The sequence below is a fragment of the Mastigoproctus giganteus genome, chromosome 6 (assembly GCF_048544385.1).
Source record: "Mastigoproctus giganteus isolate SK-2022 chromosome 6, ASM4854438v1, whole genome shotgun sequence".
Taxonomy (NCBI): domain Eukaryota; kingdom Metazoa; phylum Arthropoda; class Arachnida; order Uropygi; family Thelyphonidae; genus Mastigoproctus; species Mastigoproctus giganteus.
In genome coordinates this window covers 23053663-23069780 of record NC_143580.1, presented here as the reverse complement: position 1 = coordinate 23069780, position 16118 = coordinate 23053663, and the positions used below count along the sequence as shown (strand labels likewise).

The 16118-nt window shown below is 36.0% G+C and overlaps 1 protein-coding gene across 1 annotated transcript; it reads left to right on the top strand.

Annotated features, from left to right (window-relative positions):
• Positions 1–8370: 8370 nt before the first annotated feature.
• LOC150084085 (coagulogen-like) lies at positions 8371–14105 on the top strand. The gene is made up of 6 exons (XM_090376109.1): positions 8371–8449; positions 8570–8700; positions 9050–9154; positions 9874–9915; positions 11560–11712; positions 13964–14105. The coding sequence occupies exons 1-6, from the start codon at positions 8441–8443 to the stop codon at positions 14103–14105; spliced, it is 582 nt and encodes a 193-aa protein (XP_090232235.1). The 5' UTR covers positions 8371–8440.
• The last annotated feature ends 2013 nt before the right edge of the window (positions 14106–16118 follow it).

Sequence of the window (16118 nt, the reverse complement as noted above, 5' to 3'; positions counted from 1 at the left end):
ATCCCTCCACTCTCTGTCTCATATACATTCTATTTCTGCTGCATACTCTTTCTATAGATACTTCGATGGGCAATGTTCTTCCCAATTGGCTTCTGCAATCCCTTCTCTCTTAGAATACAGTCCGAACGCATACCACAACAAGTCAGCATCTAGTTACGGTCCAACTTGAAACTCACAGAACAATTTTTCTTCTTCTTTGTTTATCCCTTCAACTTTATTTCTCCGGAATAGCCTTCCTTCATATGTATTTCCTGGAAATTACAATCTACAAAAACCGGAGTCTAATATCAACAACTATCTTCAGCTTCTCAATCTTCAACCCATCCAGGGTACTAAGTGCTATAAGCTAATACTTTTCTTGTTTGGCACTTTCATACAAAAAATTAAACATTAATAAAAAAAGATAGTTACTTTTGGCAGTGCAATTTAATAAAATTTCTGAGCTAAAAATTTAGTACATTTACTGAGCTCAAATAATGAATTTTTGAGCTAAAATAATACTCAGCTAAAAATTTAATAAAATTCTGAGCTAAAATGATAAATTTTAAGGAGCTAAAAATCTGGCTAAAAAATTTAATAATTTTCTGAGTAATAAAAATTTAATAAATTTCTTAGCTAAAACTATAAATATTTTCTGAGCTAAAATCTGAGTTAACAAGAAAAAAGAATAGTAGTTTTTTTTGTTTTTTTTTTATAACTGCGAATTTTAATTTTTGGCATTTTGCCAAATCTAATTTAACTGAGTTAAAAATCTATAGAAATGATTTTTCACATTCGAGAATGAACAAAAAAAAAAAAAAAAAAAAAAAACAGTTTTTTACTGCAGTTTTGATATTTTCTTCATAATAAAAATTAAATAAAATAAGTGCCCTCTGGTGAGCACTCTTGAAACTTTTCACTTTTGAAGCACCATCTCGAAAATCACCAAGTCCCACCAATCGATAACAAACCCATCTAAGGACATATTTGGCCAAATCATTAATTCTTTCATGCGCCTGTAATTAGATCGCTTGTTACCAAGAAGTGATGGGCCCTTAGATTAATGAGGTATCTCTGGGATCTGTATCTGGGATCTGTATCTCTCTGAACAACCGACACCTGATTATCACAAAAATAAGCGATGAGTGAGTGGAAAGAGGCTCTAAGCAACTGAGGCGCAGTCGACCCGTTCTATTTATTTACTTCTTTTTTAAATTCCAGTTTTAGTTATTTTTAACGTTTGATCCACAGGAACCAAAAGATTGGACAAAAACCAAAAGAATGCGATCAAATATAATTATCGCACAGATCATTATCAAAGACGTAAAGCAAGAATATAAATCTAAAAAGACATTGAAGGAAGGTCATTAGTTTCAATTTCATTTTATTTAATACAAAAAAAAAAAAAAAAAACAGGATCAAAACATTTATTTCTCTTCCCTTTCAACAGATCAAAGAGTACGGTTTGTTGTCGAGCTTGTTCAACAATACTATTCGTCGTTTGGTTCGCTCTAGTGAATTTCACTGCGTGAGCGCGTGCATTGCTGTGGCAAAGAAAAAAAAACAAGAAGGAAATTGACTATCGTTTGGTAGCTGAATGACACTTCTTTAAGCGAACCAGGAAACAATGAAAAACCAACAATGGCTGTTGATATATGCGCACGTGGAAGCAAACAGTGGTTCTTGTAAAACACGCACGTGGAAGTAACAATAGTTGTTCCAGCTTATTGTTGAAAGTGACAATGGGTTTTTCTCCAGTTGTAGGAAATATTTATATACGCATCTAACGTTTGTCGTCTGGTTTTTGTTTGCGTGTTGGTTTTCCAACAATGCATTTTTCCATGACAACCAGTTCACCATGGAAACGCCTTAACAATAAAAAAAAGATAACAATGTATCGCCTTCATTGTTGATTTGCAAATGAACTTCGTTCTACCAGAGAATTTATCATTTTTTTTTACGTTGATTTCACTTTAAGTAAATTAACCATTTCCGTCTCCCGCGTTTCAATATATATTAATTATCCAGTGGCGCCTCCTACTTAATGAACCCTCTAGCGGTAAACAATTTAAAATTTATCCGAAATTATAAAATAATTGGAAAAATAATCACGCTTCAAAGCCGATAATTTCATGCGTGCATTTTAAAGGAGAGAATTTTCTGCATTACAAAAAAACAGCTCTGTGTTGGGGTGGAGGGATAAACTTAGGGGGAGGTTCCATGATAATAATTATCAGTTTCCTTTCTTAATTAGCTCTCTTACTTTAATTACAAACTCTGGGAAAACTTTCATTTAATTAGCAGCGTTCCTTAAGAGTATTACAAACGTGTTCCGCATGTGAAGAAATGTCAAAATAAGCAGACGAACGTGTCGAGGGAAGAAAACCATATTTTAGCCCTCCCCCCGGAGTTTATGACCCCCCACAGATACTTCCCACTGACTTATTGTCCTTTGGTGTTTATTGTAAAATCAATTTACGAGAATATTTTCGTTATGTACACTAGGTGACCATTTTATTGGGAACCCTACAGGCACCATAGAAAAGTTTAGAGTACTTTCAACGATTTCAGTGCATTGTTCGTTGACTTTAATTGGACTGGCATTTTCTCTAACAGTTGCCAGTCTCTATAGAACTGTGCATGACGTCATGTATTCTGTAGCTGGGGTTTCCATAAGCCTGCTTAATAAAGATTTCTCCCCAGGGTGTCAGGAAACTCAATTCAGTGCTCCCATTTCATTACTTAGGCCTACATAATAATGGAGGTTTTTGATTACAGTCTGCAGTGCGTTGGCATGACAACGGCTGGATGTATTTGCAGGCTTAGTTAAAAAAAAATAAAAAAATAAATGGGGATGTTTACAAGAACTGGAGGGAAGGCAGTGAGGGACTAACTCTCATTTAGATCCCGATGTTCGTGATTTAAACAGTGCGCATGCGTAGTGACCTCTTCTCTCGATCGATCGTGAGCTGAGATGGAGTGGGAGGAAGGGGGAGGGGGGAATGTGCATTTACGGCGATGTAGGAGAAAGGTTCTCTGATTAAGTCAATCATCTCCGGAGTTACAATCGTTTGGTGCTGTCTGCGGATAACAAAAGACCGAACTTTCGAAGAGACCCACACCTGAGCGTTTTCTATTGCCCTCCCTGCGTTAACCTCAGCTGTTGTGGGTGGTCTTTGTCGCCTCCTTCTTAGCGAAACAGGAAAAAGATGGAGTCCCTCCTGACATCAGAATTTTACGTCCACCCTCTGGCCAGTGAGCACATACGGCGGGAAGAGGTCAGAAGAAAGACGAGGACCGAAGCGTTCCATTAAACTGACAACGGAGTTTGTAGAAGTGCGGTCCCTTGAGGAAACTCGCTTAAACCCCCCCCCCCCCCCGGCGCTAATAAATCGTATTTGCGCCTTTTCATAGAATAGAATAGAATAGAATCTTTAATTTCACCATGATATACATACAATTAGTCCCATCATGGCAAGGTGGTGCCAGGGGTTTACAAAAGAGATACACATGAGAAAAATATATATGTTATATCAGATTATTGGAAGGCAACAAAGCACAGTTTTAAATTTTCAGTTCGACGAGGATTCCCTTCCTCTATTTTTCGTTGTTGACCACTTCTTGGAGGTCCCCATCGATGGCTTGCAGCGAGGGCAGAAATCTGCCAAAGGGTTTGCTAGCAGCTGTGCTAAAGACCGGAGATAAGGGGGAGGAATGCGTCAAGAGCAGTGATCCCAGAAGTTCGGCTCTGTTTCTACCCAGGATCGGATCCTGCGTAGTTGAAGGGCTTCTGCTAACTGCGTTGATCTGAGAGCTGGGGGAAGGTGGAGTTTGCTGTTGGCCCATTTCAGGAGCCAGAATTCGGTAGAGGTGGAGGTTGATTAGAAACTCTGGCAACGTAGTTGAGCCAGTCAACTGGGTCGATGTTGCTGGAAGATCTAGCCTTTGTTCTGTAGAATGGTTCCCCCTTTTTTAGGATTCTTTCGAGGTGCTTCTTAATTGCAGCTGATTTTCACTCTGAAAACCCATTATTTCTGATTTCGTTGCGTTTTAGTGCTACCAGATGTCACCAGATGGCGCTGTATAGTTCTTTAGTGGAGATACAAATCTGAACTATAAAGTTTAGAACAGAAAAATATGGAGTTTATGGTCTATTAATATCTTGGATATAAACGATCTTTGTTCTAAAGGTTGGCATGTCCGTTTTGCAGGCTAAAAATAGAGAATTGGGAAAACGCTGAATCAGGTGACCAAACGTCATTTGCGTTGCATCGCGTGTTGCAATGTAAATTTCTTCACAGCACGTTATTTCTGGTCACGTGAGCGTGCTGTCGTTTGATGTATTTATCCAGAAACGTACAAGATTCGATTTCTCTTCTCGCCTCGCGCCCTAATTGTTGCGTTTTGTTCGCGCGCATTTCGTCAATTTCTTAGACGCGTGTCGTCGGCCAATTGTTCGTATCTCGCGACACCTTGCACGAGTTCTTTTATCGGCAATTACGTCGTTTGTTATGCGGCGTGTTAGATCCGCGTCCATTTCCTCAGAGCGTGATGAACATTCGCCGCTTTTCTTCGAATGCTTTTTCCAGGGGGAGGGGAAGGGGGATGTTCTTCGAAATAGGTCGCAATGACGCACCTGCGCCGAACTCCGCGTGCAGCAGTTCTCGAAAATAATCGTAAAGTTCAACTGCGCCTTAATGTGACCACGATCGAGACTCAGCTTGCGTTTTCGGGGCCCCCGTATAGCGGGCGACCTGCGGTGATTTATCGACACGATCGCGTTCGCATTCTCTGTACTTGCAAAAATGGTCGCTCTGCCGTAATGTTTTTCACGAAGACGTACGTAAAGGTCAACTGCGACCTATAACGTCTAACATTTTTCATTGTTGCGGTTCTCCGCATCCGTCGGGGGCACGGGCAAATGTTAGCTGCTTCGCACGTGCTTCCGGCGGTAGAGCGTCCCATATTTCTCGAGCCTCGGGGCCAAAAATAATAACGATTTTTATCGGAGCATTCTTCTTTCAAAATAATATCGCTGTAAAAGGAAAAAAGATCAAAGGAGGCTGGGCACCCCCCCCTCGTCTGCTCTTCAAACGATTCTAGTCCATTTCTATGGCACGCCCGTGACGCCCTCTATCGTATAGAATCAAAACTAATCGAAACTACACTCTATTCTGTGTTTATTCGACGCCCAATACATTTCTGAGTTTCTCAAGGCGCCCGACAGAGGGCGCCTCGAGAACCTTAGAAACGATTAAATGAATTCGTTAGTATTCTTCTTAAGCAGTTAGTGATGAAACTGTGGTTCCATCTGTCAGCACATAATCCAAAATTACATAATGATGTTCAGACAATAAGTGGATGTGTAGCAATTAAAATGGATGCGCACAATCGAAAGCGTCATTTCTCTCAAGTAATAAAAATCTTGTTTGGGATGGGGCCCCCGTATATCGAGATGGGGCTCCCGTATATAATACATAAACTCGATAATTATTGCCCCTCTCCTAGATGGTATGGATTCCACTAGATGTCTGAGGGAGTTTAGTTCCCCTGATTTGACCATTCTTCCACCAGAATATTTGTCAGCTGCTGTATTACAGTTAGTAGAGAACTATTAATTCGAACTGCCCTTTCCAACATATCCCAGACATTCTGAAATGGATTCAAAAGTCATTGAATCCTTTGATACAATTTCAGCATGGTGGATAGTTGCGTTGTCAACTTGAACGAATCCATCACAGTCAGGGTAAAAATAAAGCATTGAATCCAACTTACATTTGCATATCGTTCGTTTAAATTGTGTTGACGCCATTTGCAAGTTTTCTCATTTTTTTGGCTAGCGAGTGTAGTTTTCTAATTTTAGAAATTTTTCATTTTCGGAAATGACGCTGTCTATTGTGCGCATCAGTGTCCTTCCACCTTGTATCATTACATATAAGCTTCTCACAGAAATGAAATTCTCTTAATATAAATCCATACAATTGATCATTATATCGTGCACCACTAGATGGCAGCATGCTCAATACCATAGACAACCAAGTGAGCACACGAGATCTCTCTTGAAGTCCCATTTTAGGAAAAAAAAATGTCAATCTGATCCGAATTTAAACCAAAGTATATTTATTCTATACACTGAGTGGACAGTTTATTAGGTACACCTTCCATCATCTGAGATATCAACTACTCCATCAAAGACAGTATCACATGTCCATACAAGACTACATAAAATACCTTTGACTTTTTGCGTTTTGCCTTTGGCACACCAGGTGGCAGTACTTTCTCAAAAAAGTCACAAATGTCTCCCTTTTTACTACTCATAAAAATCTCTAATATGTTCTTTTAAAAAAATATCCTATTAATGTTTCGTATAGTTATACTGTATGCTAGTAGGTGGCAGCACTATAGCTTCGACTATTTTTTTCCGATATATCCCAATATCAATGAATTTTATCTCGTTAATAACTTTTATTCTATTCATATCAAATATAAGGTAAACAAGGCAACGAGGCGTCAGTTTATCATATGAAATTGTGTTTATTCTATGATGGGTGTGGGTGTTTTGCAGTATAAAAAATTAGTTTAGTTGAACAAAAAATTATTCTCTCCTCACTACCCAAGAGTGATTAATACTTGTTTTACCAATTTATTTAAATTTATTGTTAAATGTATTAATTATTATTAAACAATAAAATAATAATAATGAAATATTTAAAACGATCCAATTAAAATTGTACTCTCTAACTTATTCCATGTTAGTATATTCAATTTTGTTTTTCCAAGCGACCGAACGTTTAGAACAATGAAGAAATTCTCAACAATGCAAAATGCTTTTGCTCGTGACAACTGCAAGTGATTATTAGCCATTGGCGCGTGCTGTCTTTTGGCAACTGGAAATTAATTTATTGTTGATTTCTCGAAATTAATTTTTTTATTGTTGATTTCTGCCAACTAGCGCCACCTACAATAATCGTTTTTAAGTATCGAGAGAGATTAATACTCGTTTTAACAATTTATAAGATTTATTGTTAAATGTATTAATTATTATTAAATAATAAAATATTTAAACAATCCAATTAAAATTCTATTCTCTAACTTATTCCATGCTAGTGTATTCATTTTTTTTTCTCCAAACGACCAAATGTTTAGCAACAATGAAAAAATTCTAAACAATGCAAAATGCTCGTGGCAGCTGCAAGTGATTATCAGCTATAGAAGCATGCTATCTTTTGGCAAGAGGAAATTAATTTTTTTATTGTTGATTGCTCGAAATTATTTTTTATTGTTGATTTTTGGCAACTAGCGCCACCCAAAATAATTGTATCATTTGTAAGTATCGAGACTGATTAATATTCGTTTCAACAATTTACAAGATTTATTGTTAGATGTATTAATTATTATTAAATAATAAAATATTTAAAACAATCAGATTAAAATTCTATTCTCTAACTTCTTCCAGGTTAGTGTATTCAGTTTTTTTTTCAAGCGACCAAACGTTTAGCAACAATCAAAAAATTCTAAACAATGCAAAATGTTCGTGGCAGCTGCAAGTGATTATCAGCCATTGGCGCGTGCTGTTTTTTGACAAGTGGAAATTAATTTTTTTTATTGTTGATTTCTCGAAATAAATTTTTTTAATGTTGATTTCTGGCAACCAGCGCCACCTAAAATAATTGTAGGTATCGTTTGTAAGTATCGAGAGCGATTAATAGTCGTTTTAACAATTTCTAAGATCTATTGTTAAATTTATTAATTATTACTAAATAATAAAATATTTAAAACAATCCGATTTAAATCCTATTCTCTAACTTATTCCATGTGAGTGTATTCAATTTTTTTTTCAAAGCGACAAAACGTTTAGCAACAATGAAAAAATTCTAAACAATGCAAAATACTTTTGCTCGTGACAACTGCAAGTGATTATCAGCGATTGCCGCGTGCTGTCTTTTGGCAACTGGAAATTAATTTTTATTGTTGATTTCTCAAAATTAATTTCTTTATTGTTCATTTCTGGTAACTAGCGCCATCTGAAATAATTGTACCTATCGTTTCTAAGATAATTATTATTAAATGTAAATAAAAAAATTAAAAATGCAATTTTTAATGTTTCGAATAATTCAATTAAAATTGCATTTTTTATGATAATTAATAATCATGTTTTGGGGAAGACTTTTGATTTTTAAAGCTAGTCAATTGATAATTAAGATATTTATATCTTAATTAGCAGAATCAAGGATTTCTTAACACAGTTAAATATTCAAATAGGAAAAAAAATAGGTTCACTTTAAAGTCTTAAGTGCTTTCAAAAAATAAAAAAAGTTGACAAACAAGTTTCTCTTGCTAGAAGTGTTTGAGACAAGAGTTAATCACCTTAAGGTCAAATCAATGTCAAGTACTTGAAGATAAGACGAAGTTGAAACAGTATCAGAGACAGCGTTCTTGCGACCACACCAAGTAGATAAAAATGGTGCGGGTAAGTTTTAAGATTCTTAAAATCATAGATTCATAACTAGAAAAATAGTGGTGCCATCTATCGATAAGAAATCCAATTATTTCACGATATATCTTATAATTGTTTTGAATGTTGTTTTAGGGGGTTGTCGTAGTTAATATCGTAGCGTTGGTGTTGCTGCCACGTAGTAGAGCCGATAATAGCGCACCCTGTTTATGTCAACAGCTTCGCATTACTGGCGTTAAGGAAGAACGTCTTGAAGAAGCGAAAAAGTAAGATATATTCATAAATTCTGTTAATTTAAGTTGATTTAATTTATAAACACGTTTTAAATTCTTTAATTAATAAATTTAATTTAATTTTTTAGATAAGATGAATTAAAAATTAAAAGAGTGATAATAATGGCGAAAAATCGAATTAAAGCCTTTAAGGTTATTTTTATTTAAAAAAAATGGTGCAAAACGTTTAGAGAAGTCTTCATTATCCATTATCATGTACATTAGTGATATTTATAATAAATCGAAGGGGAAAAGCAAACATTCCTCAAGTAGAAAAAAAGTCTTGAAAATTAAATGTGAAATCAGCTAAAATTACCCATAATTCTTCTCTTCTTTCATTTAGGAGTATATTTCTTTCTCTCAATCAAGTGTGGTCATTGAAAGGATCGCAATCTACAGAACTTCTCTATTTAATGGAGCAATGTCGCGAACAGCGTTGTTCTACAGGGTAAGTAGAATGGTTTTGATCTGGGTACTCCGGTCATGGGTGACATTAAACCGCTAATTATCACAGAAAGGGTATAGATGGGATTTAATGAGAAATGCGCTGCAGCATCTCTGGTTACAGAGACAGTGTATCACAAACTGTCATAACTCACCACAGAATCACCATCCCGTTGCCATGGTAACGTCTGATTAGGAGCTGGATTTCTAAACAGGTATTATTAACAATTGGTAATGAGGGTGTGTTGCAAAACGTGGAAATGTATGTGGCTGTTTGGAGTTTAAACAGACAGAGCGCGTAGGGGAACTTAGGGACGCTAGTCCGCGTGCCCCCTCATTAAATTGTAGATGCGATTGAGAGAGATTGCAAGGGTGGATGTCAATGAACGCCGAGAGTGAACATCAAAGCAGGGCCGGTTTCATTTAAAGGCGTTATGCAAAAGCAGTTGTTGACAATGAAATCAATAGATACCGTCGATCGTAACTCCCTCTAGTGAACATTTCAGGAAATAAAACATGAAAAATGCTTCCAACTTGGATTTGTTTGAATATTTAAAACAAGGAACCACTCTCGGCGTTCATTAATGTTAAATTTCTCACATTGATTTTGATTGATAGAATTCAATTTCAATTTCTAAAATAATATTTTAAATAAGGTTGCCTGTGGCGCCATCTAGTAGTAGATGTTGAAAGTGAATTTATTCTTATATCTTCTATTTACAGGTCTTCAAATCTTTATGGCACTACGTGTGGGGGTGGATTAAGGTAAGTCTTAACACTATAATGTATGACGTCATTTTTAACTGCGCATGCGTTTTACAGCACACAGTAGTAGGTTAATTAATAGAAATGTCAAACTACAATAATTTTGTGTAGGAAATGGTGCGAGAAGCAAAAACATCATCAGTTAAGACGCCATTATTAATCACCAGTGTCGGATAAAGGTTGTCTGCAAAATTCTCTTCGCCTCATTAATATTCACACCCAGCAGTAAGGTTTAATGATATTAAAAAAGAAGGACAAAAAAAAACTCGCAATTTAATCCTCGTTTTTTCCTGACCATAGTTTGGTCTTTCTTGCCAAAAAGCAATAAACCACAGCTGCCACAAAGATCATTGTTATCAGGGCCGGGCGAATCGCACGTTACAGGAGTTTACACATCAACCGTGAACCGCGCTGTCAAATATCACAATGCATTGTGGGTAGAACACAAAAAGCTTTGGCACACCCTGAGTTTTCTTTGTATTTCGGGATGGAATATTTTAAAACTGCTTCTGAAATAATTTTTAGAAGATTGTGAAAGGATTGTTTCTTCACAATCAATAGTCCTTCCCGATCATCTCATCCATTGACAATTTTTTATTCAATCTTCAAATCAGTTCTCGTGTGAATTGATTTAAAAAAATATATATGAGATTGTAAAAAAATGTACACTGCTTGACAAAATTAACAGAACACGTAGAAAACGTGGTGTAACTCGTGCAGCTTGAGATGAAGCGGGATTAAATTTGGTAGAATGGGGTACCATAGAATGATGATGAAACGAGGGGACAGAGAAAAACTTCGGACAGATAAAAGGACATTTATAGGGGTTGCGTAAGAATTGCCAAAACGGTCACATAACATCAGTAAGGCGTACGATCCCCTTCAATGACTAAACAGGCCTGAGCGATGAACCATACTCGATATAAGGGTGTTTATAAGATTCTGTGGCAACAGATCCCAAACCTTAGATCATCAAGTGAACGAGGAGTTGACTGTAGGCGGCCAATGTGACGCCGAAGGGCGTCTCACACGTTAGATCGGATTTAAGTCTGGTGATCGTGCAGGCCATCGCAGTCGTTGGATATCTTAGCTTTCAAGATAATCCTCCACCACTTCAGTTCTATGCGCAGTGGCGTTGTGCATGAAACGAAAGTTTGGGCCAAATGCATCCCTAAAGCGTCAAACATAGGGTTCGAGGATCCGTTAGCGGTACCTCTGCTCAGTTATGGTACCCCTATCAAAAACATGAAGAGAGGTGCAGCCATTGATCATTATTCCTCTCCACATGTTGATGTTCAGCGACAGTGTTTATAATCAATATTCATGAAAACGTTTTGTTCTGTTAATTTTGTCGAGCAGTGTACAATAAAATCACTTTTCTCACAATCTTTTGGTACTTAAACAATACCATTACATTTTCAAATTCAATTATGTTTCAATTGTTAAATTAATCTTTTGCACAATAAAATCTTCTGTTCTTCTTTTTTTTTTTTTGGATTTTAAAAAAATTTTAAATTAAAAATTTAACTCGTTTATTATTATCTTATTATTATAAAACCTACATAGATATCTTGTTTAGAAATTATAAAATAGTATAGAGGTATTACAAAAAATACAATTATTTTATTTTATTTATTTTTCAAGTTACCCAGCTTGGTCCCAACCTAGAGCATCATGTCCCATGAACTCCACCCATTGTGAGCCTCAGTACAGTCTTGCCAAGAATGGAGACTTGAGAATCATCGTCCAGGCTCCCAGAGCTGGCTTTCGACAGTGTGTATCTCAAACTCAATGCACGTGAGTTCATTATGTTCAATTTTTTTTTTAAATAAGTGTAATGTAAACCAACTTCTAGTGACCCAAAGATTCTACCAACTTGACCTCTTCCAATTGAATATGGATAAGGCATAGCAATTTGGAAAAGGGACACCTCCCTCTCTTTCTCTCTGCTGCACCCAAAGGATTCAAAACAGTGCTCTGAGCAACTATGGTGAAGATTAAATTTGATGGATTGCTCCAGATTACCATGAATTCGAATCAAAAAATGTCCAGGGCTATTTCTCTCATGCCATGGGATTCAAGAAAAACATGGATACCAGTTGGGGAAACATGTTCATCATTGCTTCCTTTTAAATGGTTGCAGTCTGATCAGAGAGATGCCATCAAAGAATGGTAATCTGTGACCTTACAAAGGGGCTCAAACAAACAAAGAAAAATCACAGGGAACTCAATCCTATGAATGTGGTAAATGGAAATAACAGTGTCGGAACACTTCGTATGAAATTCTTGTGTGGAAAGTGCCGAGTGCGCTGGAGCATTGTCATGACTCAAGTCCCAATTTTTTCCACTCTTCCACCTGTTTTTTTTTTTTTTTTTCGGAACAGCAATGGCCATGCAACTGTTTTAAGTATTCCTGGTTCACTGTTTGACCATCTGGGACGAATTCATAATGTAAAATCTCTAAAATGACATGAACTTGACGGATGAGAATATCTTGCTTTTTTGGGCTTTGGAGAAGCAAGAGTCTTCCGCTGAGAGGAATTGAGCTGGTGACCAATATCTGCCTGTTACTATCAGAAGACATGATGAGATAACAGAACATCAACTATCTTTTGGGATTATATCCCTCACTAAAGCTTATCTTGTAGGCTACTGAAGAAGAGTCAATCTAAAGTCACCTTCAATATTAAGAGTCAAATAGAAAGATCGGCTTGTATCTCCTCAAAAGCATATATTGCAGGCTACAGAAAAGGAATGTATGCAAAGTGAACCATGGTTTATCTTCCTAGCACCCGTTTGAGTTAAGGTCCGGAACCCGTGATTTGTTACATGAACATGTAACGCCCCTACTGTAAAGTATAGAGATACAATCTTTGAACTCTATGTAAGAATTTTGGTGCAATATCAATAAGTTGACAATGACTCACAAACTATTTGCTTTTATTATTAATGCATTAACTTTTGTTCACCAATGTACTCTCCAGTCCTGTCCTCGCTTCTAGCACCGTGGCTACGATCGCTATCCTTCCACTCCGTGCGGAAAAGGAATATGTTTAAGAGTTCATCTACGCGAGATGAACTTCTCAGTGTTTTTACAAGTGGCCAAATTAATCGGTATCGGTCCAAATGTGGTTGGCTTTCATTCCAATAAATTTGGTTTTTCATCAGATAAATCATTTTAGGATACACAGTCTACAGACACCATATAGCAACGTCTCGTGGCCTTTAATTACCTTGGCACAAAATCAAAAACAACTCTCAGTGGTCATCATCATCAGCCATTTTCGATACATTGCAGAATGAAGGCCTCTCCAGCAACTTTCCCGTTCCTTCTGTTTTGTGCAATGGCCATCCATTTTCTACTCATTTATTCTCAGTGGTGTATCATCATAACTTGGTTCCAGTGGAACTTTAATTTTTTTTCTTTTCAGGATCCTGGTGCAGTTCCAGATGATACTCTCCTCTGCTCTACACATCATCCAGTGTCCAAGTTTAACTGTTCCCTAAGTGCTGCTATAGCGATGGCATTTGCTTACAATATTTATTTTATTTACACTCCAAATCCAACGTATCAAGGTCCTAAAACTATCAGTTTTTCAATACCAAAACTATTATAGAATGGGTTATTTTGAAAATATGAGTACAGGTTGCACGCATATCAAGTGTGGTATACATTACCTGGGATGGATCATTGTCGTGATGCCCTTGGCACGTAGCCTTTCTATTAAATTAGTGTGAGATTTTGAAGATTTAGTGGTGGAGAGTTCGAGATCCAATTTCTTTCTGTTTATCTCCCATAGCCAGTCCTTTTGTTCACTGGACTCGGGCACGACAGTGGATATTGTAGTTACTAGGTCCAATTTTGTGGCAATTTGGGTTCTTTTAAATCGGGAACCCGGCCCTTCGTTCTCATTTGCGTGTGTTTAGGGGATTTAGCTTTCTGATCCATCTACGTACATTCCTAAATACAGCAAATGGAATTCTTTTGTACAGCCAATGGAAAATCACTTTTAATTAACTGAAATCATTTATTACTTTTAACTTTCAGATCTGGCCAGCGATGTGGAGTTCGAAGTGAATGCACTCAAATTACAGACGCTGTAAAACTCCTGGCCTATGACCTGCGTGGCGATCGTTTTGTTTGCGAAGAATTCAGTCGCTGCTGTGACTGTCAGTGTAAGAGAACATAAATAAAAATAATTTAAAAAGAAGTGAAAAAATTCTACAACACGTAGTTAATAATTATTAAAGTAATTATTTATCTCATCAGATGGTTATATATTCCACCACTAGATGGAGCTAAACTCAGATTGAATTAATGTATGTGTTTCAGTATATTAGTTTGAAATAAAGATTTTTGTTAAAAAGTGGAGTGGTCTTTTAATATAATTTTTACTTATTTTTTAAAATTCATATAACTGAATTATTATTTTAATTTTCTATAAAAGTATTTAGCTTTCTAGTGATTACATTTATTGCCACTAGATGGAGTCACATAGTAAGAGCATTTAGTTCTCCAGTGGTTACATTTATTGCCACTAGATGGCATCACTTACTATGAGTATTTACTGCCTAGTGATCAGGATTTATTGCCACTAGATGGCGTCACTTACTATGAGTATTTAGCTGCCTAGTGGTTAATTTATTGCCAATAGATGGCGTAACTTACTAATTTAATGTATTTGTAGAAAAATTGTACTCAAAATACAAAAAATGTCAGTTCTTTATTGGACAAAATACCTTCAGTGTTATAAAAATAGAGCAGTCAGTAAAACATAAAAGCGACGCTATTTACAAAATTGGAATGGTTTGTAAAACACACATACACACACACAAATCGTACTATATTCGGCGGGATCGGAGTAAAATGCAGAATTTTTTTTTTAATCATGCACCACGTAAAATGTTCAGCGGCGTTTGGGAGGGGCGGTGAGCATTAGGAACTTCAGTGAGGTAATACTGAAACGAATCGCTAGATGGCAGTACAAACACTATTGACTACACTGAATCTGTTTCCGATTGCTGGCCTTATGTTAATTTTTTTTTTAATTTTATGATTGAATCCTGTTATTAAAATGTAATTTAATTTATCCTCTTCCAGTTAATAGCTGCCGGTGACCTTTACTCTTAAATAGCAGGAAAATTAATTACATTTTAAAAATGGATATTATTTTTTTAAAGAAAAATACTGATTACTATGTTCAAATTATCGAAAACAATTATATATATATATTTATATAAACACACACACACAAGATGTCGTTAGTGTAGAAAAAATAATACGTATTTAAAAAACTTGGCACATTTTCGTCACGTTACAACGTGCTACCTTGGAAATGCTCAGTAGCGACACCTAGTGGTTATATGTTGCAATAGTAAAATATATAAAAATTAAGTACATTAGGCTTAGCCCGCAAAAATTATTGGCATTTACAAAACAAAAAGCGAAAGGTAGAATTGCATAGCATTCTGGGAATTGTTTTAAATATATGAGGAAGAGCGGAGAATATTAATATTAAATAAAATATCAATATCGTTAATTTTAAATAAATTAAAATTTAATATTTTCTAAAGATTTATGAAACCGGTAATATTTTGAATTTTATTATAGTTAAATTGCAGTTACAGTTTTAGCAGTTAAAATTAGATTTTGATAGCTAAAATTAAAAATCCAGTTATAATTTAATTTTAAAAATAATTGAATTTTAATGATTTTAAAATTATTTATGTGGGAAGGAAACCTAAACAACGCAAGTTAACTTCGGTATGTTTAACTGGATTTCGCATTGTAGACAGCTAGCTAGAGAAGGGTTGCTCTGTCAACGGATCACCAAGAAGAGATAAAAGCGATGTGTATATAGAGGTACACGAGTATTAGTTGTGCGTGACCAGAGCGTACCATTTATGAAAGTAGGTAGAAGAGCAAAAAAAAAAAAAGAGGAAAATTCTCCATTTTGTAAATTAAGAGGCCCTGTTTCTTCGCACTTAGAACAGGCCAAATATTAACCCTGAGTTAGGTTCTTGTTAGGAACACACGCACACACACATACTCGCATGCGCACTCACACACACACACAACACACAGACTTTCTCTTTCACGATTGGGATTATACAAAACCATAAAAACACTTGGTACATGGCTAAATAATCTCATGGTCTTTTTTTAAACAGTAGTTGTAAAAAAAAATATTCCACTTGTCTAG

Bases quoted from the DNA above. Each gene is read 5' to 3' on its own strand.
- LOC150084085 (XM_090376109.1), top strand. The intron at 9,155-9,873 runs GTAAGTAGAATG...TTCTATTTACAG, and splicing joins GAACAGCGTTGTTCTACAGG to GTCTTCAAATCTTTATGGCA. The intron at 11,713-13,963 runs GTGAGTTCATTA...TTTAACTTTCAG, and splicing joins GTATCTCAAACTCAATGCAC to ATCTGGCCAGCGATGTGGAG.